Raw genomic sequence first — 26950 nt, 5'->3', positions numbered from 1 at the left:
CCAATTTCAAATATCAATAAATCTGTGCCAGATTCCTTACATATTAATAGAGGGGAAAATAGAAATACTTTTCAAAGCATATGCTTGGCAGAAAAGTACATTTGGTTATTTCTGCCAGTGCATAATTGGATTGTAAGAACATGGTGAACACAGTAACCTATTTATTGTGTAGTGACGTAGGTCTAGAAAAATTTTCAACTCTGTTTTCACTTAAGAGGATCCTGTCAACTCATTCCACAAGCCAGTTGGCTGCCCTGCCTTTAGCACATTTGCACTTTTCAGTGGTATAATTTTTTCTTTCAATATGTTTGTTGGCAGATATGAAAAGATAGAAATCTTATAAAACAGAGGTTAATAAGGGTTATATGTGCAGAATTTGAATTAAGATTTGTGCTCACTGTATGTTTTATAGCAAGCCTTCTGTAATTTTATCTTTTTTTCTTTACAATGGATTTAAATTTCTCTCCTTAAAAGAACCTGACAATTGTGAAAAGATAAATTATCTTAGGTCAGTTTCTATGACTTTATTTACAACCTTGGTTTCCAATTGTTTGTCTAACATTTCACCCTAGATCCCACAAACAAGTATGCCCACAAGAAAATTTATGTCATTTCTTCCTAAAGTTGTCCACATAACTTACATGGCAATAACAACCAATATCTAGTGGAAATCCAGATATGTAAGAGTTTTTCATGACACTTTCTGTTAAGTTACACAGTATACAATCAACAAATCCTGTAGATTTTATCTGATAACAATCTTGCAAATACATCCATTTTTGTCTTTCTTAGTTTTCACTTTCTGGCCATATCCAACCACAGAATACTTGATTTCTAATTTTTTAGTGTGATGATGAAATTCTATTTAAATGTATGTTTTGTTATTTACATACATCAACTATATTATATATTTTGTTTTGTTCCAAGACAACTTCTCTTCATTCACTATGGGCAAGACAAGTCCAACGTTTGGACACTTGTGAAGGGTCTTGTTAATCATTTTATCTCTACTACGTTGGACTGTATTCACACCATTCATCCCTGGCAAATGAAGTGACTTTTTTGAAATTCAGATATGGTTGTGTCACTGTACATTCAACCTTTAAATTTTTTTCTGAGTTTCTTCTGATGGATATGAAAATTACAATTCCTTAATTTCTTCTGTCATCAGGATTCTATCTGTTCATTCACATGTTATCTTTCTCATATCCTTGAGTATTTTCTCGGTGTAGGAGTCCTGTTTTTAGTTTGCTGCTGTTGTTATTTCTTTACTTCCTTCATCATGCTAACCTTATGCCTTCTAGAATGTTTCATCTTCACTCTCTCCAAAATAAAATGTGAACTGTCTATGAGATACAGTGTCTCTATTTCACTGTAGCCTGACCTACCGAATTAGGTCAATTTCCACTGTAATCATAACCCTAGAGGCATCTTTTTTGTATATATTTATATAAATCTACATTAGTTATCATTTCCTATCTCTTTCTCTAAACTCAAAGATCCAAAAAAGAAGCTGTCATGCCAATTGTTACAATGTCTTTATTTTTGCCAGTACTTGGTACTAGGGCTGACATTTAGCAGCATTCAGTAAACAGGTGAACAGATAGTGTAAAACTTTTCAAATGCATATGGTCTATAATATAGTAAAAATAAGATTAAACATTTATATTGTAGCTTCAGGAGATGATATTCCTAAAACTTTTCCAGGGAGTAAGTAGTAAATAAAGAAATATTTTCATTTATTAAGGAAGGTAGAGTGATTAAGTAACACATTGCCTTTATATACTGTTATCTTTTTAATTTTATAAACATGAAAATTATTATAGGTTTGTTGATGTTGATGTAAAACAGAATCCCTATTTTCTCAAAAGGGGTTTAATTAGTTCGAATTGGATTTCTTAGAATGTGAGTTTTAAGAAGAAAATGAGCATGATTTCACTTGATTGTTGGTTGTACCAAAGAATTATCTTTTACTGTAATGGTTTTGTCTCTTTGTTTTCATTTGGTTTAATCTATTTTAATTATCTCTTATCTCTTTGTCTTGTCTTTTTGTCTACTTCCATTACAATACATCTTACATTGAGACACAGTACAGATCTTTAATGTTTAGGTGACTATGAACACATGTTCAGTGCAACATGTATCCTAAGGAATTCAAACAGAAGGAAGCAGTGTAAAATTTATCCTTCCACCATGAAGAACAACAACAAAACCCTACACTACTTCTATCTAAATATGTTATAATAGTAATGGCTCATAGATGAATGAGTCTATAAAAATTTTTACAGACTGTTCAGCAGTTTCTATTTTGTTTAAATCATTCAATAATGAAACAAGTGGATTATAATAAATGCAATTGAACATAATTTTGTTAAAACAAATATATACTATAGGACTAGCAGTGGACAATGTGAAGTCCATGTAACTGAAGTATTTAGTAATGGAAAGAACACTTACACTCTATTATGATTGATATAGCATTAAATAGTTTCCATTTTATTCCCTGATGACTCTTCTTTCTAGGTGAGTGAAAGAAATAAAAAAAATTAGATTAAAATATATATGAATTAAAATACTTGGTCTAAATGGAAGAATATTTAGTTAAAATGAAGACTCAGAAATCAAAATTTGCTGATATTAGTTTTTTACTTGAAAATTTAATCAGAAATTAAATACTTTCTTTTAAATTATATCATGGCTCCACCTACTTCCCCCCCAATGGGGCCTGCTCCTTTTTCAGTGTCTGTGCTTAAGATTTTTGTAAATGTGTTTGAATAGTTTCTTTAACTAAAATTATTCTTAATGAGATTTAACAGTATTCTAGTGAAAAAAAGAGTGGATCTTTTAATTTTTTAATGTGTTACACAATTTTGAGTCCTTCTTTCCATATGGTGTGCTCAGTTTGGTGATCCATGTTTAAATAATTGCAGTACTTATGAAAAAATTTGTCCTTTTCTCCCAGCTCCTATGTGATCAAAATTACAATGCTTCTTCTATGCTGTTCAGTGCTCAGTGTGGCTGTGTTGTGGGTCTCTTTGTATAATCTGTGCTTTATTAAAATGGCTCAAGGCTCAGATTTGTTAGTGCAGTCCAATAAATAATGAGAGAGACACATTGATTCTTGTGGCTCTGTGAAAGCAATGGTAGATCTTAACAACATGGATACTTAGGGGTTTTGCTTAGTATTCAGTTGAGATCAAGGGTAGAGATCGAGTACTTATAAATGGCTCCTTTTCCTGTTGTATCTTTTGATCTCCTTAAGTACCAAAGAAACAAACACTTTTCCTTTTAAATTTCACTATCAAATTGATTCAAGGAGTAGTTAATCCGGGGCATTTTATTCCAAGGAATGGACAAAGATAAAAATGATCCAACTTTTTTTGATCTATTCTAAAGCAGAAACTAAGGGGCTCATGTTCTTACCGTCATTCCATGAAACCCTATTCCTTCTATATACTACTCTATCAAAACCAAAAATTTTGGCAGCAATGATTGGTAAATCCTATAAAATCAATTAATTGCAGTGAACAACTAATTGCAAGGATCTGAAAAGTTCTTTGATAAAAGACTGTTCCTAAGGTAGATTGCCGAAAGTATTCCACTACAGAACCTAAGACTCCTTAATGTATCTATTGTCAAATTGGACTTTCAATAGCAGTACAGAACAACAAACCAAACTCAAATTAAACTGATAGATATAAAAATCTTACAGCAATAAATTGTCAACTTAAAATTTAAAAAGCATTTAAAGCCTAAACAAAATATAAAAAAAATCAAGCAAATGAAAAGACCCTTGCAGAAGATTAATTATCTAAATGAGTGCAGTTCTCATTTATATCTTTACTATTTTCTTTCTGATAACAAACATACATCACCTTTTCTGGTCCTGAAAAGATTAGAAATGTAAACAAGTTACTGTCAGGGTGAGAATGGTTTATTAGAGGTACAAATTAATAGAATATAAACTTAAAATGAATTGGGGATACATATTTTACAGGAATCCTCAATTTAACACTCCAAACTTTGAAATAATTTTGCCCGCTCGCTACCTGCAAAATTTTCTCTAATATTCCTTACCTTATGTTATGTTATTATTATTGTTACTATTATTATTATTTCTTTTAACCCCTGATACCCATCGGTCATACAGGAAAAGCAGTAAAATTTTTTTCATTCTGTCTCTTTTTTTTTTGAGACTTTTTTTATAGTTGAGGCTGGCCTTTAACTCAGTGTATATCCCAGACTGGTCTCAAACTCCTGGCTATCCTCCTGCCTCAGCCTCTGTAGTTCTAGCATTACATACATCTGGCATCATGCCCAATTTAAATATTGGTTAAAAAATAAACAAAACATTTTACCTCTAAAAAACCTGTATTTGTTTCATATAGCTCTAGTCATTTATTCAGTTCCATGTTGATGGAATTTAGAGTATGTGAGGTTCTCAAGGTTATTTCTCTATTTTTGGTATATATTGTTAGTAATTTCCCAGTAGGTATCTAGGAATGCATTTGAGTACTTGGAATTTTGTTTTCTAGCCTGCATAATTTAAATGGTGAATTTTAGCAAAACTATCAATACTGTGGAATTGAAACTCTTTAAATAGTGCTATTTAAAACAGACATTAAAATTATGGATATTCGTATAAAACCAAATTAGTGCAAATCATAAGTAGCTATGCAAATTAGTTTGAAAGTCCAGTTTAAGCTCAGTATTGTGAATTTTGATTCCAGTTATTAAAAAATGAATATTAAAATGTTAGAAATTCTCTGCTTCCTAAAATGCATTGAATTTCCAATACAGGTATATTTAACTTTCATAACATATGGAATTGGCAAGTCTTGTAAAATTTAAGTATGTATATAAATGTTAATAGTAATGTGAATATATATATTATGCAAAGCAAAATACTATTGATTTTTTAAAAATATTGATATCTTAACATTTAAAATCTTAAAATATTTCCATGTAATGATGTACCTTTTTTGCGCAGTTCATTGAATTGTATTAATAGATACATGTAGTATATATAGATTTACATCTTTTATATAATTTTGAGTGAAATTATTTTATTCAGGGAATTTCAGTGATAACTGATCTTGTAAAACAAGTCATTACCCTGATGTTGACATTTTGACCTAGAAATAATGTTTAACCTTTTTTTTCCCTCTGCTGGTTTACTAAGAATTAGTTGTCAGTTTCTGTAAATGATGACAGTGATCCAGCCAAAGGTCAAGAATCTCAGCAAGATTACACTTTCTAAATAGTTAAAGATTATGGGTTTATTTTGGCAAATTCCTGAACTCTTTTTTTTTTTTTTTTTTTTGAGATTTCTCTGATCTCCAGTGATATTTCCAGTTCTGTACCAGTTGGCACTGGCAGGAATGAGAAAGGACTGGATACGATTATAGCTTCTCAGTGATCCAGGGATGGTTTTCTGCAAATAGTAATCCCATTAGCACATCCTTCATAAAAAGGGACAGACATACACTTTCGTCATCATCACTAGCTTTGTGCATAATGCCTGTCGTTAATATCAACATTTATTATCAAATAGAAAATAAAAACTTTATATTTTTCTTAAAGAAAAAAGGCTTTGTAGTATTTCTTGCATATATTTAGTCCTTGTGTTAAACATATTTTTATACTTCTATTTCTCTCACGCAGGGGCTGGAAATAAATAACAAAATTATTACTGAATTAATGGAACATTATTATGCGGGAAGCATTTCATGGAATTTAATTCTCATAATAGCAAATAAAGAGACAATGTTATTACATTGACTATTCAATTGAGCATGAACTTTAAAAAGCTTAAGTAATTTTCCCAAGTCAGCAGAGCAAGTAAAATACTTTTGAATTTTATTTTATAGTATTAATAGCAATAGTATATAAATGGAGGTCATTGTCATTCACTTTAGATTTTTGAAGACTTTATTTATGTGCACTAAGATGAAAAAGCTTTCTTCTATTTATATCTGCATTTGTAACATCCATTACAATTCCTGTCCTTAGTAAATGATCAATAAATTTATTACCATGTATAAATATTATTCACTCTTAAAATATTAGGTAAACATTTTCACTATGAGACACTTTATAACTTTGCAGCATGTAATTATTTTACATAAATTATTTTCTTATTTAAAAGTTAGAGATATTTTTGTAATAGAAAAATTGTAAGAAAATACTGTTCATTTGCAATTTTCTATTTAAAAGCCAATCATAATGAATCTGAATAACTTTTATATATCAGTCCATAAAGATGAATAAAACAGGTTGTGATATTACTTTTTATCATCCTAATTCATTTGTCTAAACATTTTATGTTATTTATTTGCAGAATATTTAGTCAAATGGTAGAGAATAATAAAAATTTGTTTCAATTAGATAAACGCCAAAGCAGGATGAAGAATGTGTCTCAGTTGTAGGGTACTTGTGCAACAATCAGGTTCCATCCCCAGCACCACAAAAGAAAAATAAAAAATTATGTAGTAAGACACAGGAGTTTCAGCAAGATTTAAAATCTATGGGTATGCATAGCCTCCTTATTAAATTTAAATACCAGAAAACCCAAAGTTAAAATAGTTGTTAATGTCTACCAGCAACCATCATTTTTTTATGTTGTGTTGTGAAATTCTTCATTCACTCTCAACTTGGAATCAGAGTATGTGGTTTAACTTAATCTTAACTGACTGAAAAGTTACATCTCTTTTGCAAAATAAGATTGTTAAAAATTATGAATATGGCTATTTCTGAGCACATTCTTTGATTCAGTTTATTAGAGAATCTATGATCATCATTAAAATCACTGGTACAGATAAAAATAATAATTAACTAAAGTGCATCAATTATGATAAGGCAGAAAAAAACCATTTTTATTTAATAATGGTTCTAAACATATTTGTGTTTGAATAAAGATAGTAATCTAAATTAAGATCCATTACAATTACTGAATAGCATTAAATTCTTTTTATCTTTTTTTTAAACAAGGTTTCACTGTGTAGTTTTGGCTGGGTTTGAACTGATTATGTAGCCCAGGCTGGCCTTAGAACTCACAGCAAATCTCCTGTGTCAGACCTTGGAGTGCTGGGACTACAGGTGTGTGTCACCATGCCCAGCTGTTAAATTCTTAGTATGTTATAGGAATCGTGGTTCTAGGAAAAATAACTTTTATAAGTGAAATATTAATGTTTGTGAATAATATAATCAATTCTATTTCAATGCTACAACTGTGTTGGCCTTAAGAAAAGTGATAGGGAATAAAAAAAAGGAGAGAGAATTAAGTTGTTTTATGTACATATACCAATTCCCTGTGAGGAATGTAATCATTAGATATTGCAAAGATGTACCAATAAAAGTGAAATAATAAAGTAAAAAGTAATAGTTTATATGAACAATCTAAAATATATTGTATTTGAATTATAACAATGATAATATAAGCAGTTTTATCTTCAAATTCTTTGTTTTTCTGTAAACAAAATAATAGTCAATCCATTTAAATACACACAGTTATTTAAAAGTTGCATAATTTCTAATAAGTATCAGAAAAATATACTATGGCCATATAATGTGAATTAGAGCATTCTCATCTTTTACAACAATGAACATTAAGATATGAAGACGTGTTAATATATCAAGATTCCATTAAATTGAAAGACTATGTTAAAGTAGCTCAAGTGTTTTACCTTTAGAATTTAATTAGCCAGAGCAAATATTTGCAAAACACCTTTCAAAACTATTTAGACTTTTCAAAGCAGGTGATTTAAAAAATATATATAAACACAAAGAGAAAAGGGGAAATAGTTGGAAAAGTGAAAATAAGTCTAGAGTCTAGATTTTTTATCTATTATAAACAAATCCTTATCTAATAGTAAGAGTAGTTTTTCTTTCATGAGACATGAATCAAACATCTGTCTGAGAGTTAAGGTATATAGTAGTAACCTGAGTGAACTTAATGCTGCAATGTTCACCAATAGGATGGGTTCACATATCAAGCATTTGATTAGTAAACAGTTACAGCAACAGTTCATTCAGTCATTCTAATACATTTTAAGTATGCTAGTGACATAGGAAGTTCAGATTGTAGTGGAACTAAGTAAATAGATCTTGTACTTCATTATTCAATTGTTTTTATTAAAAACCAAATTTTAAATCATACAACTTCTTTTACATTATACAAGCCAGATCAGTCTCAATAAGTCACATGATGCATTTCATATTTCCACATTTTCAATTATCTTATTATTTTTTCCTAAATAAAATAAATGCTGAAATTATAAATACTGACTACTAGGAAGAGTAATAGCTTGATTTGCTTGCTTATGATACTTACATATTTCTAGTGACTTTGTTTTAAAGATTGTGGGAAAGCTAATAGATTTATAGATTTCTGCATCTACCTTCCTTTGCAAAAGGTATTTATTTTATGCTTTTCTGGGTTATAATTAATTTATAAAAATTACACTTATTTAGTGTATGCATTTTGATGAATTTGAAATACACCTATGCATACACTTATGGTACCAAAATAAAAATCAATGTACTAAATGTATTCATCACCTACAAAAACTTTCTTATGATCTATGCTCTGTGTGTGTATGTGTGTGTGTGTGTGTGTGTGTTAACAGTGTTTGATAAGAGAACTACCCTTTTAGCTTATTTTACAGTGTATACAATAACGTATAGTTAACAATAGGGTCTGTGTTATGAACAGATATCTAGAACTTACTCATTTACATAAATGCAACTGTATTATAGAGCAACAATTACACATCCTTCCCAGCCCCTGAGAACTACTATTCTTCTCTCTTAGGCTACGATTGTGATCATTTTAGATTTCTCTGCAGTTCTTAAAGTCATGCATTGAAGTTTTTGTGTTGATTTTTTAAATGTAAGATGAGTCCAATTTCATTGCTTGACCAGTATTTTATCATAGTACTTAATTGTACTAGACTCCACAGTTAAAGCAAAAACCTTGCATGATTTTATTTTTCTCTCATAAATTATTTTTATTTTATTTTATACATGCCATAAGAAGGTGAGATCTATGTATTTTATGTCTAGATCCTTATTTATTCATGTAACATATATTAATGAACATTATTATGCGGTTGATACATTTTAATGAAAATTTATTGTTTATAAATGATGAAACCAAGTGCCTCTGTGCCCTGATTGACCTCCAGTTTTTAGAGGAATACAGACACTGGGTACCAAACATTATAAAGCAATAAACTATTTTAAAAGATCAATCATACAAAATAGTAGTGTACTACTACATATGATGATCAGCATAGGTCTCATTGATAAGGTGGTATTTGAGCAAAGATTTGAAGATTGTAAAATGTTAGTATTGAGACTATCTACAACAAGAACTTTCCAGCCATTTAGAATAAGCATTATGATAAAATATCATAGATGAGATAGATAAGGCCTCTGGCAGGGACCTGTCTGCATGTTGGTCATAAAACAATAATGCCAACATAGTTGGGGAAGGGTCAGCCACAGGAAGAACAACAGAAAGTGACTTTACAGGACACAATGAGAAGTTGAAATGGGACAAATAAAAGAAGAAAAACTTTTGGTCTAAGTGAAATGGGGTAACTATATCAGGATTTTGAGTGGAGGAATATCATGTTCTGACCCTTATTTTCATAGTTTAATCTGGCGGCTATATTGATAGGCTGTTGGAGAAAGGGGAGGAGATTCTATTACAGTGTAGTGAGAAGATGATAGTGGCATAGATTACTGTGGTAGCAGCAAAGATAATGAATCATCATTGCGGATTCTGGATATATTATCAAGCTACACACAGTAGAGTTGCTAAGAACATGGATGTAAGTTGTGAGAAAAAAGGAAGAATACGTCCAGGTTTTTGGCTAAAGCAACTGCAAGTGTAGATTTACTGATTGTATAGTGAAGAGTTTGGGAGGAACAAGTTTTGAGAGGAGGCATAGGGTTTGGTTTGGACATGTGAACTCTAAGGTGTCTACTAGAAATCTAAGGAAAGGAGTTAAGGAAAGAGTTAGGTATATAGCTGGTATGTTGAAGGAATATCACAGAGGTCAGTGTGACTAGAAGGCCCCAACTTACAATGTGCTATTAGAACATAAGATCAAAGTAGAGCCAGAAGCTTTGGGATTTTTAGAGTGAGCACAATATAAGCATATTTAGTATGAATGGAGAGGGCAGAAGATTTGACCTATACTTTAAAAGGATAACTCTGTTCTTGGGTTGAATATTTAAGCATTCTATGCCTGAATTTTTTTCCACTCGGCTGGAAGAAATATATTTATTTATTACAAAAACTAATTATTAAGAAAAATATTTGTTTAATTTTCAAATTATGTATAATTAAGAGGTAACAAAATGCAATATTTGGATCTATATATACATCATAGCCAAGCTAATTAACATCGCCCTCACCTCACCAGTTTATCTTTTTTTTGTGTGGTAAGCATGTTTTAGTAATTTTTAAATATATAATACATTAACAGGTAGTCACACAGTGTGACAGATTACTAAACTTACTCCTCCAGTCTAACTAAAATTCTGTACTCACTGATCAACATTTTTCTCTTTCCCTATCCCTCTCTTCCCTCTCATCTCTGGTAACTATCTTCCTACTCTTTGTTTTTAAGAGATTAAGTTTGGGGTGGTAGACAGGATATGAGACTGTCCTAAACCTTTCATTCCAACTGGACCCCTATCTGAATGCTACTGTACCTCAACACAGCAAAGAGTAAAGATGATGAGATCACAGCTACACCATACTCATGGTGAAAAATTGAAACCTTTTCCTCTTAGGTGAGGGATAAACAAGGATACATACTCTCACCATTTCATTCAAGTCAGTACCAGAGTAATTAGGTAAGAAAAACAAATAAAAGGCTGTCACACTGGAAAAGAAGAAGTGAAATTGTCTCTTTTTTCTGATGACATGAGTTTATATCCAGAGAACTCTAAAGCCCCACCTGCAACCTATTAGGATTTGGTTTGGACATGTGAATACAATAAAGTTGCAGTTTACAAAGTCTACATACATGCATTAATAATATAGCAATGAGGTATTAAAACAAATTAAGAGAACAATCACATTTGTAACAGCATTAAGAAATATTTAAGAGTAAATTCAATCAACAAGGTGAAAACTATAAACCAATGATGAAACAAAATTGATGACAAATAAATAGAAAGATATTTTTGTTCATGGAGTAAGATAATTAATATTATTAAAATGCTCATACTACACAGTAATCTACAGTTACAAAGTAATTCTTCTTAACAGTCCACTTTAGTTGTGTACGTAAATAAAAAACTATAAATTTATCCATGTTTTTGAATCATTTTAAAATGTGATGGCCTTGTTATCCATGAATATCATAATAATAAGCAAAGTTCCTTTTAATGACAATTTACATTAAGATTCTAAAAAGTATTGTAAAGTTCTTTTCAGTGTGGATTTAAGTATAACTGTGTCAAGGAAATTAAAAATTTTAATAGTAATGTATTCAACAATATTCATCTTATTAACATTTTTATGTTATGATAGATATTTATGTGGTTTGGTAGATTGAAAAATGTGTTAGTAATTTTCTGTATCTCTTCTCACGAAGAGATGGAGTCTGCTTCTACATTCATTCAATGAGAGGTGACCTTGTGACCTACTTTGATAAATAGAATAGAGCAGAAAAAAGCTAGATCTTCAGAGGACTTGCAATTTCCTTCTTGGTCCTTTTGGAATCCTGCTCTGATAACAGTAAGGAAGCCAGTCCAGCCTACTGCAAAACAAGAGATGCATAAAGAACAAAGCCACCCTAGACAGAAATGAACACTGTCAAGCACACTACTGAGGCCATCAGGAACCATTCCTTCCAGCCAGGCTCTTTAGCTGAATCCAGCCACATAAATGAGCTCAGAAAAACCAGAGAAATATCTTATCCAACCATCAGAATTGTGTGAAATGTTAAAGCTATTATTGTTTGAAGGCATTGTGTTTTGGAGAGTTTGATACACAGCAATAATAAACTAAAACTTATGCATGAAGTATTTCTGAGATTACCTAAGAGGGAATTAAGCAGTTGTTCTTTTGTTCAGTTAACAGTTTTCAGTGATTTTTGTATGTTCTTTGTGGTAAGTATTGTAGGGAATAAATATATTTATGGCATAATTATTGTCATCAAGCTAGATAACATTTGAGTATGGGTGATAAATATTAAACACTAAAAATTGATATACTCGTAAAAGTTTAGCTACGTAGGACATGACCTACATATGCTCCAGGAATTTGGGAGCAATATTCTAACTTGAGGTTCAGGGAAGGCTTAATGAGGAAGGTCATATTTGAACCAGGCTTCGAAAAAACTGGAATCATAGTATGGATTGCAAAGAGAAGAATTTCAACTGAAAAGAATAGATTGGACAAAAGTAGATGTACAGGGGACAAGTGTGGTATGTTATGATAAATAAACAAAATACTAAGGAAAGGTAATTGAGTCTTCAATTCTCTATGTACCAAGTATCTATTGCTGAATAAACAAACCACTCCCAAATTAAATTGCTTAAACAGTGACATTTATTATTTCTTAAAATTTTATGGCTGATGACCAAGATAGTTTTTCTGCTGGTCTCACTTCCAATTACTCTTTCAACTTCAGTCATGTAATACCCTGAAAAATGAATGATCCAAAATGGCCCTTCTTTCAAGTCTGGAAATTGCTGCTCGCTTACCACGTGGTCCACAGTAGGCTGTACTGTTTCTTCACAGTATGATGGCTTAAGCTTTTCAAGAAAAAAGAAAGAGCTGGTAAAACCTCTTAAGGCCTAGTGTTTGAAACTACATAGTGTCACTTGTACCATGTGTATTGATCAAAGCATTAACCTCCTCAGATTCAAGGATGTGGAGACACACTTCACATCTATTAGAGATGAGTAACATCATTTCTTTTTTTAATTTTTATTTTTATTAGTACATGTTGCCACTATATAATGATCATATTCATTGTGTATAGTTGCTATGTACACATAGCACATCTTAATTCTCTTCATTTCTGCAAAGGAGAGATGAAATTAAGGAGATTTGAAGTTTTGACATATTATAAAAAATCTGTTATACCACAAATCCGAGAGTGTTCTTTTTTCTTTTTGTACTGGGGCTCGAACTTGGGTCCTTGAGCTTTGTGGGGCAGGCAGTGGAACGACTGAGCTAAATCCCCAGTCCAAGAGTGTTCTTTGTGAGAGAATTCACTGATGTTTTTGAACCTGAGGTTGAACTGGATATGTTTAAATAATGAAAATATGGACATAGAAAAAGTTATTTTAAAAACACTTTTATTTTTATAAACTCCACTTTACCATTATGTACTTTTTTGGGATCTTGCTATGCAAGAAATCTCTGCTTACCTTAATGTTGGAAAATTTTTTGTACATTTCTTGTAGAAATTCTGTATTTTGGAGTTTTACCGTTAGCTCTTTGATGTATTTCAGATCATTTTTGTGTGTGGTGTGAGATATGAGCCCATCTTCTTTTCTTTTAGCACACAGACATCGCAGTGACCTTTCTCTTTTATCTACTCATCTATTTGTCTATGTTAATACCTCCATCTTGGTTACTATAGGTTTGTAACAAATCTTGCAATTAATGTTAATTCTCCAACTTTATTCTTTTACTAAATTATTTTGGCAACTAAGATTAAGATTATTCGGTCCTTTACTATATCTTTATAATGAATGTTATAATTAAGTAATATTAATCTTCCAACTTTTGTTCTTTTACTAAATTATTTTGACAACTACTATTGATATTATGAGGTCCTTTAATTTTCATTTGTTTTAGGTTTGATTTATCAATTCTAAAAATCAAAACCTTGAATTTTGATTGAATGAATTTATAAATTAATTTAGAGAAAATTAACGCTAAGTCTAAACTTCTGATCCTATGAATACTCTAAATTTTTCCACTCTTATTTCAACCTAAACATTTGAACATTTTCTGTGAGCAATATTTTAAAGCGTTCAACCTTTAATATCTTTTGTCGTATCTGTCCTAGTTTAATATTTTGATGCTATAGTGAATGGTATTATTCTTCTAACTTCAGTTTCTGAGTTTTTACTTCTATCATAAAAAATCACAATTGACTTTTATGTATTTATCTTAAATTCCATGATTTTGTGGAACTACTACTACTATTCATAGTAGTAATATATTCCATTGGCTTTTCAACACAGAGAACATGTAATCTCAGAAGAAAGATAGAAAGATAATTGACTCAAAAAGAATAAAGCCTAGACAAACTGAAAACTAGTAAGCACAGTAGGAGGCTAGAAGTCTTCTCTGTTAATTTAGGTTTAGATAACTCATGACTGAATTAGGGAATGAACATTCTAACTGTCATTGGTTGATTTTCTATGGGTAGTCAAGCAAAATATAGCAAGATCTTAGATAACATTTGAATTCTTAAGCACAAGTATCTTACTGTCCTTTTCACTGCATTTTCTAGCAAATAATAAGTTACGCATATTGTTTACATTATTAAATACATCTTATTTGAGATAAAATTTAAAAAGAACCAACTCCATAGAAATATCTATTATTGCCATAGGTTTCTTGTCTTCTGTTACATGAGGTGTCATTGGAATAGCTTCAGAAATATGTAATATGACAGCTGAGCAAATAAACAGATATGAATGAACTCATTGGTTTCTGTGTGTTGTGACTTACACAAAATTCCAAAGCAATGTTGCTAAACTATTTTGGACACTTGGAGTTAAAAAAATTGAAGAGTTCTGACTTCAGAAGTAAAGTGATAAACACTCAACCTTCTCTCTCTTGATCTACCTGCCTGTATCGCTATCCTTCCATCTAACTATTCATCAGCTTATACTTTGATATTACAAAAGAAGATTTAAGACAATTGAGTATTTATGACATTTAACTTAGAGAAGTTGGAAACTTATCTACAAAGACTAGAAAAGGGAATTCTGGTACTTAAACATTGAACATAATTTAATTTTTATGGTTGTCATAATTCTACTGCCCACTTGTTGTAGACAGAAGCTATAGTGGGTGTCCAAACGCATGCACTGAGCTTTTTGAACTTTATAGAAGCATAACATATGCACTATCAAATTTATGCATTTTAAGTGTAAATTCAATATATTTTAACATATTTACAGACTTGTGCAGCCATTACCACAATCCAGTTTTAGAACATTTTCATCACCACATTTCCAGTATCACTTTCAGGAAATTACTAATCTGCTGTCTGTCTTTTTTTGAAGATTCCACATAAACAGAAACATGTGCTCTTTTGCATCTGACTTCACTCAAGAAGTTTTAAAAGTTTGTCTGTGTTGTAATATGTATAAACCAGTAGTAGATTCCCCTCCATCCCTCTCTTCTTTCCTGCTCTCCTTCCCTCCCTTCTTTCCTTCCTTCCTTCCTTCCTTCCTTCCTTCCTTCCTTCCTTCCTTCCTTTCTTCCTTTCTTTTCTTTTCATTTCTTTTGTTCCCTCTCACCCTCCTTCCTTTCCTAAATAGCATTCCATTATTGGGTTAGTCCATTAGTGGTGCTATAACTAAATACTTGATTCTGAATAATTTATAAACAGCATACATTTATTTCTCACAGTCCCAGGCACTGTGATGTCTAAGAACAAGGTGCTATAGACTTGGTGCCTGGTGAGGCCGTCTGTATTCAAGATGGTGCCTTGTTGCTATGTTTGCACAGGATGGAAAGTGGAAAGGCAAGAAGAGTCCTAGCTAGTTCTTTTTAGCCATTTTATAAGATCATTATTCCTATTCTTGAGGCATCAGCTCATATCTTAATTTTTTCTAAAGATTCAATCTCTTAATATTGTTGCACTGGGGATTTAAGTTTCAAGACGAATCATGGAAGTGGTAACACAAGAACATTTCTATCCCTAGTCCCTCAATATTCATGCCCTTCTCACATATAAAATGCATTTATTTAATCTTAATAGCTCAAAAAGTGCTAACATGCTCTGGTACCAAATATGTCGAAAACCTACCAAGGCAAATATTAAATCCTGAGTTTAGAGGACCCAAGGCCCTGGAGAGGCCCATGGATTTTCTGGGTACATGTCACACAACTGCCTTCCCAAGTTGGAATTTGCTGGCTATAGCTCTTCTGCGCTGGCACTGCACATTGTGGCTTGACAGTGGGGTCTCTTGGGAAGTTACTTATATTAGGTATTGCTCTATTTGTGACTCCACCCCTATGGCTCTTTCTGGGTCCATGGCTCTCCAGGACATCCTTTGAAGCCCACATAGCATTCCTACATAGCTCATGCACTCTGCACACCTGCAGAGTTAGTGCCATGTGAATATTCCCAATTTAATTACTCATTTCCTCTGGAACAGCAGCCTGAACTACACGTGGGCCTCCTGGGGGTGCCCTCGTGCCCATGTGAGCCATACCTATGATATAGCTCAGGGATACTGTGCCAGAATGCACAAACCCAGAAGACCCACACACACCTGGGCCCTTTTCTTGAAAGCATTCTACTCTAGGCACTGGCGCTTTCGGCCTGATAGGTATGGCAATCCCAGAGGGCTCTCAAATGCCTTTATTCCATTGTCTCCGTGAATAGCATCTGCCTTCATTCTATTCAGACTCATCTCCCATCCTTGGTGTTTTCTCGCGAAGACCATTTTTATTCTACACAATCTGGCCAGGCTGCGAATTTTTCAAATCTTTATGTTCTGCTTCTCTTTTGGTTAGAAATTCCATCTTTAATCCATTTCTGTCTTTTCTCAATTTAGCATACGGTCAGGAGATGCCATTCAGTCCCTTAAATACTGCCAAATATTCTAGCACATCCTTTTAGCTATATATGTATTGCATGTTCTAGCTATCTTTGTGTGTTACCCATGATATTTAGTCTAATTATTTTACATGTTACTGAAATATACTTTGTGATATTTTGGTTAACATTTTTGGCAATTAATTAAAATAAGACTATATCTTGTTAGTAGTATACGATGAAAAGAAAGCTTTAACATCTTTTTTTGGGGAGAAACACTGTCATGTATGAAAGACTAGGTATTAAATAGCTGTATGTAGTGGCTTTTGATTTCAAAAGAACTATGATGAGAAATAATGTGTCCAATTTGCACATGTTAATTCTAACGCATATTTGTTTCTTTAGCATTTGTGGAATCCAACATCTAGAACGAATAGGAAAGAAGCTGAATCTCTTTGACTCCCTTTATTTCTGCATTGTGACGTTTTCCACTGTGGGCTTTGGTGATGTCACTCCGGAAACATGGTCCTCCAAGCTTTTTGTTGTTGCTATGATCTGTGTTGCTCTTGTGGTTCTGCCAATACAGGTAAAGGTAATCTTGTTAAATTTTATAGAAATGTATAGTCTTGTAAAATTGAACATTCTACATTTAGTAAGAATACAGGGTGGTTTATTCCGCTAACAATAATATGCTAATGCATACTATTAGTATATTTAATTGTTGTAGAGTATTTAACTATATTAATTAAGTGAAAATATAACTGTAAATTTTAGGGTAATAGACTAAGGAAATAAATTTGTGACAGATTCATTTCTCATAGTTCTTGAATATATACCTAAAAACCGTGAACTGCAATGGCTTAAAAATTAATTGTCGATGTGAATCAATTAAGACAAAATATAGACATGGTATGTAAACATTATGCAGCATTTGGGGCAATAAGTGAAGGGGTTGCAAAGAGACAACAATATAAAATGTAACTAAAGAAAAGTAGAAGCAATCTCCAGTCCTTTTGTGTAATGAGCCCTGGATGCCCACGAGTGAGTAACTCAGAAACAGGATATCACCAGAGCTAATTATACTTACATGATCATTACACAACTTTGGCAGTAGGGCATTTAAATATCCCTGGGTAGTTACACAGCTGACCTTCCCATTCTTATCCCTTCATTTCTGACATTAAGCTCAGGTTAGGACTTGTGTACAGCTAAAATGCAGCACTGAATGTGTGGTAAGGTTGGTTATCTCCCACAGCAGGACATGTAGGCAAAACATGAGACATGAATGTGGAGAAATACTTCTGAGGCTTTTCTGTATCTCTCAGCTCATGACTTCTCATATCATGCCGGATATAGAGCAGATGCACATAGCCATTAGTGACCTGATACACTATAATGGCAAAATCATGTTACTATGTTTCCTTAAAGTCCTGAAGCCCCTGGGGTACATTTATAGCCTCTGCATAAACGATGTAAGTCTGTTGAAAGGATCACTGATTATTTGAATCTCAGTGAGTTTATCTAAGAAATTTTATATATGTCATAGTAGACTACTGCACTGATGTTTAAAAATTCTCATGTCTGGTGTTTTTCATTCACATGTGAAAATACTTTGCAGTTTGAACAGTTGGCATATTTGTGGATGGAGAGACAAAAGTCAGGTGGAAACTACAGTCGACATAGAGCACAGACTGAAAAGCATGTTGTTCTGTGTGTCAGCTCACTGAAGATTGACTTGCTTATGGATTTTTTAAATGAATTCTATGCTCACCCAAGACTACAGGTATGTTTGAATTATATTATGCAAAATGCTAGATCATACCTACCAACATATTGTCAAAATCAATTAACGAACAGTGGAGCCTGCATTATGTAGGATTTTTATTTGTACAGCCAATTTATAAAGAATAAATGAAGAACTACAAATATAACCAGGAACATAGAAAAAATGCTGGAAGAATAAACTGTATCTTGAGTTTCCTTCTGTATCTACACTAAAAGACAGATGGAATCATGTTAATGTTGGAAAGAAAAATTTTCTTTGAATTAAAGGTTTGCTTTTATCCCTTGGATAAAGCATAAATGATATTTTTATGAAACATAAAATATAATAAAACAATGAAGAAACCATTTCAATATCATCTGCTCACTTGAATACTGCAGACTTATATGAAATATTAGTTATGGAAATGTGGAAGTCTAGAAGTTCCAATTTTTTCTTTGTCTGTTTCTTGAAGTGTAATATTGGAGTGGAGTATTTATATGAGCAGTAAATGATCGAAAATTGGACAATAATAGATGAAAACTTGAGTTCAGCTCTTCATTTGTTTATGCAGATGAAGTCTTTGTACTTCTACTTTCCAGGATTGTGAGGAAATGTAGAGTTAGGGGTCTTATTTCCTGATAATATAGTTAGCTCAGTTCAAAAAACAAAGAGTTATTCATCTTATAGGTTTGCAATAAAATTGTGTCAAGAGATTGAATAATCCAGAACAAGACATTGTAGAGCATATCTAGTTATCCTTCCCCTAAAAAAGTAAACAAAGGTCAAAATATATAATTGAGAGTTGTGAATATTTTGGAGACTTCTTTAAATACTGTAATTTTATATTTAAATAATCCAATTTATTAATGATTCTTAAATCATATAATGTATTTCTTTGTCTTCATATAAATTAATTTGCATTCTTTATTCATATCTTAGATTCTTAATATTTTTCATAAGTTCCAGTTTATTCATTTTAAGGCATCAAGAAAATCTATTTGGGGGAAAAGTTTGATTTCACAATAATTAACTTTGTCTAGGATGTATACAGAGAATTCTTAAAACTCTAAAAATTTCCACTAAATATATTCCATAGCAATAAACTAGTGAATGTTTACTAATTTCTGTTCTTATAGATTAGTTTACTTTAAACCATTTTATCATTTAGAGTACTTTTGTATTTTCTCCAAAGGACCATATATTGTAAATATTTTGGTTTCAAAGTCTTATTTACTTTGTATTTTCCATTAATTCTTATTCAAATATTCATCAGAAATTATTGAAAATTAGTTGTTCATAATGTTACTGAATGATTGTCAATCACCATCACAGTTTGTTTATTTTTGCCCTGCTGGTGATTGAACCCAGGGTTTTACCTATACTTGCCCTACTGCTGAGCCCTCACAGTGTTAATGTGAAAGATGAAAACTTGAGGTCTGAATTGATTCTTAAACACTTCCACCTGGTCTTCAATGTGTATTTTAGGATGAGTCTTTAATTATGACTAAACACTTTATAGCTGAAAGAGTACTCAGAGTATAAACACTGTTAATTTACTTTTATGATACAAAGGTATTACAAATAGGTTAGAATCAATGATTTTTGAGATTTGTATATGTCTCAGTTTTGTTTATTATACTATAATTATATTTAATAAATGTCTGTTTTATTGTGCTTTTTTTTTTTTTGTACCAGGGATTGAACTCGGGTTCTTGCGCTTGTGCAGCAGGTGGCGAAATGACTGAGCTAAATCCCCGGCCCTTAATAAATGCCTATGTTTTAAATGTGATTATTTTTCAGTACTAAGGATGGAACACAAGGCTTTCGTACTGAACTACACCCTAGGCTCTTTTTCTATGTTTTACATAGAGACGAGGTCTCAGCAATTTGCTAAGTTGCCCAGCTGGGCTGCAATTTGAGCTCCCCTTTCCTTAGCCTCCTAGAGTGCTGGGATTACAAATGCGTGCTGCTACTCCTTTCCTGCCTAAAGTGTAAACTTTTATTTATTAGTAAGAGTCCATTTCAATTCATCATCCATATTTCACAATGTTCTTAAGTATTTTATTTGCTTTTGCAAGACAAGATAAAGCATTATTATTTCTATCACACTGCCCATTTTGTCTTGAATAGGATTATTATGTGGTGATTTTGTGTCCTACTGAAATGGATGTGCAAGTTCGAAGGGTGCTACAAATTCCAATGTGGTCCCAAAGAGTTATCTACCTTCAAGGTTCAGCCCTTAAAGATCAGGATCTATTGAGAGCAAAGTAGGTATCCTTGCCTGTTTTCTATCTTACAGTAATTTTGAACGCTTTAATTTCTTTTTTTCACCATTAAATTTTAGCAATTTTCAGTGTTGCAAGATTTATTTTGGCATGTTTGAGTAAGAATGTTAGCTTCAGTCCTGTTGCTGGTCAAATTAAAATGTTAAATGTCCCAAATCAGCACATTTCCTCATCTTCCCTAGCATTGTGTTAGGGTGGAAATGGTCCACAGAGTGTGTCCCCACCATGCAACATGCTGTGATTAGTTGTCAGAAATGTCAGAGGCATCCACACTCACTATTATACTAGAATTGGCTCTAAATTCCTCAGTACCACTTGTATTCCACAAATCAAAATCTTGGACTGAGCATTATGTGAGATGTCAAAGTAGTGATCCAGGGTTTAAATTTGAAGAGTTAGAGGCCTCACTGAGATGCCCTCTTGGGATTGTGCATGTGCCGGCCAACCTGACTTAGGGCTGTGGAGTTGTAACCATTGGTCACAGGTCATGGGGGTCCTACCACATGAGCAGTGTGAAAGTGCGGATGGAAAAGCAGCAAAACAGCAGCCCTTAGTTCAGAAGAAATCCTTAGAAAGTGGCTTTGCTGGGTGATTTCTGCTTCTTTTAAAGTTTTCAGCATGTCTTCATGTTTATACTTGAGATGTCCTACATGCTTTTATAGACTGAAAAGGCTCCCTTCCCTCCCCTTCCCTCCCCTTCCTTTCCTTTCTCTTCCCTTATCATCCGTTTCATCCTTCCTCTCTTTTTATTTCTTTCTTCTGGACTGTATATTATTGTGTGTGTTCCTATGCAAGTTCTCTCCATTCACACACTCATGTGCGTGTGTGTGTGCATGAGAGAGAGAGAGGAAGAGAGAGAGGGAGGGAGAGAGAGAGAGAGAGAGAGAGAGAGAGAGAGAGAGAGAGAGAGAGAGAGAGAGAGAGAGATGGCATGAAGGGAAAGAATGGAAACAAAGCAAAATGTTGCTTTGTGTTGCTTGACCATTCAAGCAATGACTGGATGGTCTAGTAGTCAAGAACTCTGAAATAACATCTGGTTTATAATTTAGCTTAGGGATTTTTCAGTGATTTTTATCTCTGAAACAAAACAGTCACCCCAAGCTACGAGGCTGTAATGAATGGTAGATACCTGATTTAATATTTCAGAGATTATGCTAGTATTTTTGGTGGATTAAATATTTCATATATGCTGTTGTACATAAGACATTTCTAGAAATCATCAGATGTTCGTAGTACCTCAAGTAAACCCTTGTTTGGGGTGTTCACAATGTGTTATCTATACCATGACTTGGGTGCCCTAGAGGAATCTTGCTTAGATATTAATATATGGACCTTTATATAAATTTGTGTGGAAAATGATTATGCTTAATTTATTGTGTGAATTAATTTCTTCTCAAGATAAAGATGGGTAAGGTCCATAGTATTTTCTATATAAATTAGTATAATATGTGGAAGCTTTTTTTTGTCTAAGAAATTAATCTGAGTTGTTAGTAACTAAACTGGAAATTATTTAAAATTAACATAACCAATTTATTATTAGTACTATTAAAGTGATTTCTCAGTAACATCAATCATTTTTATAGGAAACATTCCTATATAAAAATGAAAGAAAGGGAAAAAAAGAAAGAAAGAGAGAGAGAAAGAAAAGAAAGAAAGAAAGAAAGAAAAAGAAAGAAAGAAAAAGAGAGAGGTAGCCAGCTGCTAATACTAGAAGAGCTGAGTTAAGAAAGAAGTTAGTGTTGTAGAGTATCCATTTTTATGTTCATTTCTAATCCATATTTCATATAAAAGACAGGATTTAATGTTAACTAATACATTCTTCAACACAATTCCCCATGCAAGGAACAAGGAGTAGAATTCTCCAAACAAGTTCCGAAGGTCAGTTGCATGAGTTTTGAATTGCTTTGTTGAAAATAATGTTTAGAAAGTGTTATCCAATACTCATATTATCTTAGTGCTCATGACTCAGTGTTCTTCAGAACTGTTTGGTTTGGATTAATTTCATGGACATTTTATCTTTCCATAGAAAAATGTGGGTTTTTTTTTAGAAAGGGTTTATTTTATCACAGTGTACCAGAAAATTAAATCATTCCTCATTTTGAAAATAAACATTCTTCTGCTTATAAGACGTTCTGTATCAAGCACTAAAGCATATTCTTTATCATGAAGTTTAGGAAATATGTAATGTTAGTTTGAGGGGAAGGGGTTTGGAACAAGACAGTGCATCATCTCTAGAAAATATGAGGGTACGGTAGAGTTTGATTTATGAATGCTGAGCAACTCTCTACTCTTTGGTAGTTTAATGGATCATGAAGTTGAAATGTAATTAACCATGAAATATAGGCCAATAGCCCTCCTTAATTTGTGCAAAGCTTATATATGAAACTATATAACCAGAAAAGACAATAGAAGTTTTTATTTCATTCATAAACCACTGTGATATATATGTACATATATATATGTCTATATATCTTTTGTTCACTATTAAACATAGTCATGAAATTCAACTTTCTTTTAAGCTAAGGATACACATATTCTACATGTACTATATGGACCAAGGGTTAAAATACTATCTTTTCAAATAATCTACAGTTCTTCAGTGTGAGATTGTTTTGTTTTTTTGTCTGTATTTAGGATGGATGATGCTGAAGCTTGCTTTATTCTGAGCAGCCGCTGTGAGGTGGATAGAACATCATCTGTAAGTTTCTAAAATCTCCTTTAGTCAATTATACTTTCCATACATTAGAAGATTTTTATTAATTTGATTTTTAAAAATTTACCAATTGTAAATTTTGGCAAACTGAAAACTTTATTAAAGGGTAGAAAATATTTCTTAGCTATTAGGTTCATAACATAAGATGAATTGTGGTACTATTTCAGCAAAAGTGTTCTTGAAGTAAATTCTACTTATCTAGCTTTCTGTTAATCAAATTAAAACAAAAGTAGACCATTTTTATCTTGTGTGTTAAATAAGTCCTACATACATAATTAATTTCCTCAACACTAAATTGAGGTAGATGGACCCAGCAGTCTGCAATAGAATCAACTGCAGAGTGTGTAAGAAATATACATTTGTAGAAATTCTATTCAACCTATCTGGGATAGGGATCAGAAATCTGTATATTTAAAAAAGATCCCCAGACAGTTATGAAATACATCTAATTTTGGTAACATTTGAGTTACAGTGTCTCTCTGATATATTTTTTTAGGTTCAAAATTCTTAAAGCTTATAACTAAAATAAATTATTAAATTATAACTTCTGTTTTTAAAAATTGAGTATAATATTTTTAAATGCTTTATTATTCTAAGTGCTGTTACTTAATGCATTTCGAAGCCAATAAGCTGATCTGTAGCTATATATGTGGCGTAGATAAATGAGAACACTTGAAAGCTTTTACAGAGAGTAGACAAAAGACAAAATATGCATATATATATATATATTTGGTAACGGGGATTGAACTCAGAACCTTGCACTTGGAATGCAGGTGGCAGAACCACTGAGCTAAACCCCTGGCCCTGAACAGATATTTTTTAATCGTTTCTACGTCATCAGGTAGCCACATGCTACTCTACTATACTATGAATCTTGAATATGCCAAACTCTGTGATTTCCTCATTCTAATATACCAAAACTCTTTAGTCATTTTTATAAATTTTAAATCAATGCTCTCATCTTTCTTTTGAATAAAGCTGGTATGAGTTGAATTGTTTCCCCATAGAATTCATATGTTGTGGTAGCAACCATCAATAGCTCAGAATGTGAGATAATGTTTTAGAGACAATGTTTTGAAGATAATATTTTAAGGGAGATAATCTATCAAAATTATTAAGTGTATGAACACTCATCCAATATGAGTAACAAAAGAACGTCTTGAGAGAGCCCTGTGTATAAGGGCAACCCCAAGTGAACTTGAAGTAGCCAGAAAGGCCTGATACAGATTTTCCCTCACACATCATCCATACACCCAACCCTGTCAATGCCTTGAATTCATACTTCCAGCATCCACAGTTGTGAGACAGTAAGTTTCAATGGAACTTATTAAGGCTTATTATTAAGCCTACCGGTTTGGAATATTTTTGTCATGGCAGCCTCAGAGATCTAATAGTTGCGCATCCACCCCGAAAAAGTGATAGGAGAGTAGTAAAATATTATTTTTGAAAAAACATATATATTAAAAAAAATTACCACTCTTCCTTCTCCACATTTACTGCTCTAATTTAAACCATGTCACCTGCAGTTCCTATGAATAGTACTACATTAGTTCCTTAATTGATTTGTTATAAAAGGTGCTCCAAACATATTTACAGAAAACATGACTTTGAACTGAAAATAGCCATAAATATCATGTTTCCATAACTATTTGACTTATACAATTGTGAATATTGTGTCCCTCAAGTGGGAATTTTCTTTTGAAATACTTGCAGTCTTTCAGTATCTTTAAGACCTTCAAATAATGATGGAAGTGAAAGCATTAGGAAATAAATACGGAATGGCTTCTTGAATACGCTTTCTAATGTGAATATGGGAGCTTCAAGTTAAATAAATGTATTGTGTTTCTTGTTGGGACTCTACAAAATTGTCAGGCGGTGAATAAAGGGATTTATATCCTTAAAGACAAAGGATTTGGTAGCTGAGAAAACACCAGTAGAATTTTGGAAGGTAGAAAGTGGCAGAGGAGTACAAATGACTCAGCCAGAAGGATGTTGAAACTTAGTTTGGGAGAGGAAGCAAATCAGGAGCAGGCTGTTTTCTGCAGTAAAAATTAGAAAAATCTCAGAAAATAGAGAGAAGGGTAATAAGAGAGTAGGGTAATGAGTACAAGTAAGTATATGAAAAATAGTTGCTATTCTGTAAGAGATAGGTATACCTTCAATTTCTCCACATGTTCAGTTGCCATTTGCTTTCTCAAAACTGGAAGAGAGGTTAACTACTTGGGTAATTTGATTGAGAGATACTCTCTGGGCATTAATTGTGATTATCTACCTGCCTGGATTAAGAAATGCCCAACAGATTAATAAATCACACTTCTGCTTTTATCTGTCACTTGTTTCTAGAGATGGTTGACATGCAGGCTCCCAAATTGTGAGAGAAGGGGAATACTCGCCCTAACTGTGGGTAGCACCATCTAATAGGCCTCATCCTGAATGGAATGAAAGGGAAGTCTGCCTTCCTTTGGAAAGCTTTGTTTTGCTCGAGTGGGGCATCTTTTGCTATTGGCTTTGTTTATAGACATCAGATTAGTTTCGTTAGCCTTTCATTACAGACTCATACCAGCCACTCCAGGAAACTTTGAGGCCTTCAGTTTAGGACTTGTGTTGCATCTTTGATCCCTCTTGTTCTGCGGCTTCCAGCTTCTTAGATGGAAGGCTACTGGATCCTCTGTCCTTGCAATGTGAAGATGATCCATGTACTTTATTGTGCCTCTGCTCCTGTAAGCTTGTCTATAAATCCACTGAATATTGGTCTCATCAAAGTTATTATAGGACAATATTCAAAGCATGTAAGAAAGGAAAGTATATGGTTGGGTGAGGGTGTGTCAAGAAAGCTATGCTCTCCTATTCCATCACAGGAAGCCAATAGATGAAATTTAAAATTCTAGAATCAAGAAATAGCAATGAATTCATATTTATAGATATGGAGGCAAATAAGACAATAGTCAGTATTAGGTCTCTAAAGTGACTACTTCCTGTAGAGTAGAACTATGCCATAGGTCAGAGAGGGGAGGTGCTCTTATATCTTGTGCAACTAAGAGAATTACTTTTTTAATGGCATACATGTATAGTTTTGACAATATTTTTGATTAAGTGGAATTTGAAAAATGATTATTTCTAGGCAAGAATTTGGGAATCTAAACAATGAGCTTTTTGTCATGAGGAGTTAAATGGATTCCTCTTCCTGTCAGCTTTATCCATCCGTCAGATGCCAGTAAAAGAATAACTGTATCCGAAATGCATATGTTTTTGTGTACTTACGTAATTTTAAATTCAGCTTTCATTCCCAAAGCTGATGACAATATTGTCTTACTCACAACTGTGACTCAGAAGAAAATGGTGGAAGATATGGTAAATTAAGGGTAGTAAAACAGGTAGAATTTAATAGCTGTTATGGTTGCAAAAAACAAGTATGAAGGTGGTA

At 32.6% G+C, this 26950-nt stretch overlaps 1 protein-coding gene across 8 annotated transcripts in view; it reads left to right on the top strand.

Annotated features, from left to right (window-relative positions):
- Kcnt2 (potassium sodium-activated channel subfamily T member 2) overlaps positions 1 to 26950 on the top strand; it is a 394041-nt gene that overhangs the window by 175627 nt on the left and 191464 nt on the right. For all 8 annotated transcript variants that reach the window (XM_087193836.1, XM_087193839.1, XM_087193837.1 and 5 more), the window contains exons 9-12: positions 17169 to 17349; positions 18382 to 18546; positions 20659 to 20795; positions 23448 to 23511. In XM_087193836.1, coding sequence (XP_087049962.1) covers positions 17169 to 17349; positions 18382 to 18546; positions 20659 to 20795; positions 23448 to 23511 — 547 coding nt within the window. The remainder of the gene's footprint in view (positions 1 to 17168; positions 17350 to 18381; positions 18547 to 20658; positions 20796 to 23447; positions 23512 to 26950) is intronic.

The sequence above is a fragment of the Heterocephalus glaber genome, unplaced genomic scaffold, assembly GCF_053883595.1.
Source record: "Heterocephalus glaber isolate CG9 unplaced genomic scaffold, H.glaber_assembly_v1.0 deba00001600, whole genome shotgun sequence".
NCBI lineage: Eukaryota > Metazoa > Chordata > Mammalia > Rodentia > Bathyergidae > Heterocephalus > Heterocephalus glaber.
Note: the sequence above shows the minus strand (reverse complement) of the source record. Positions and strands in the feature narration are given on the sequence as shown.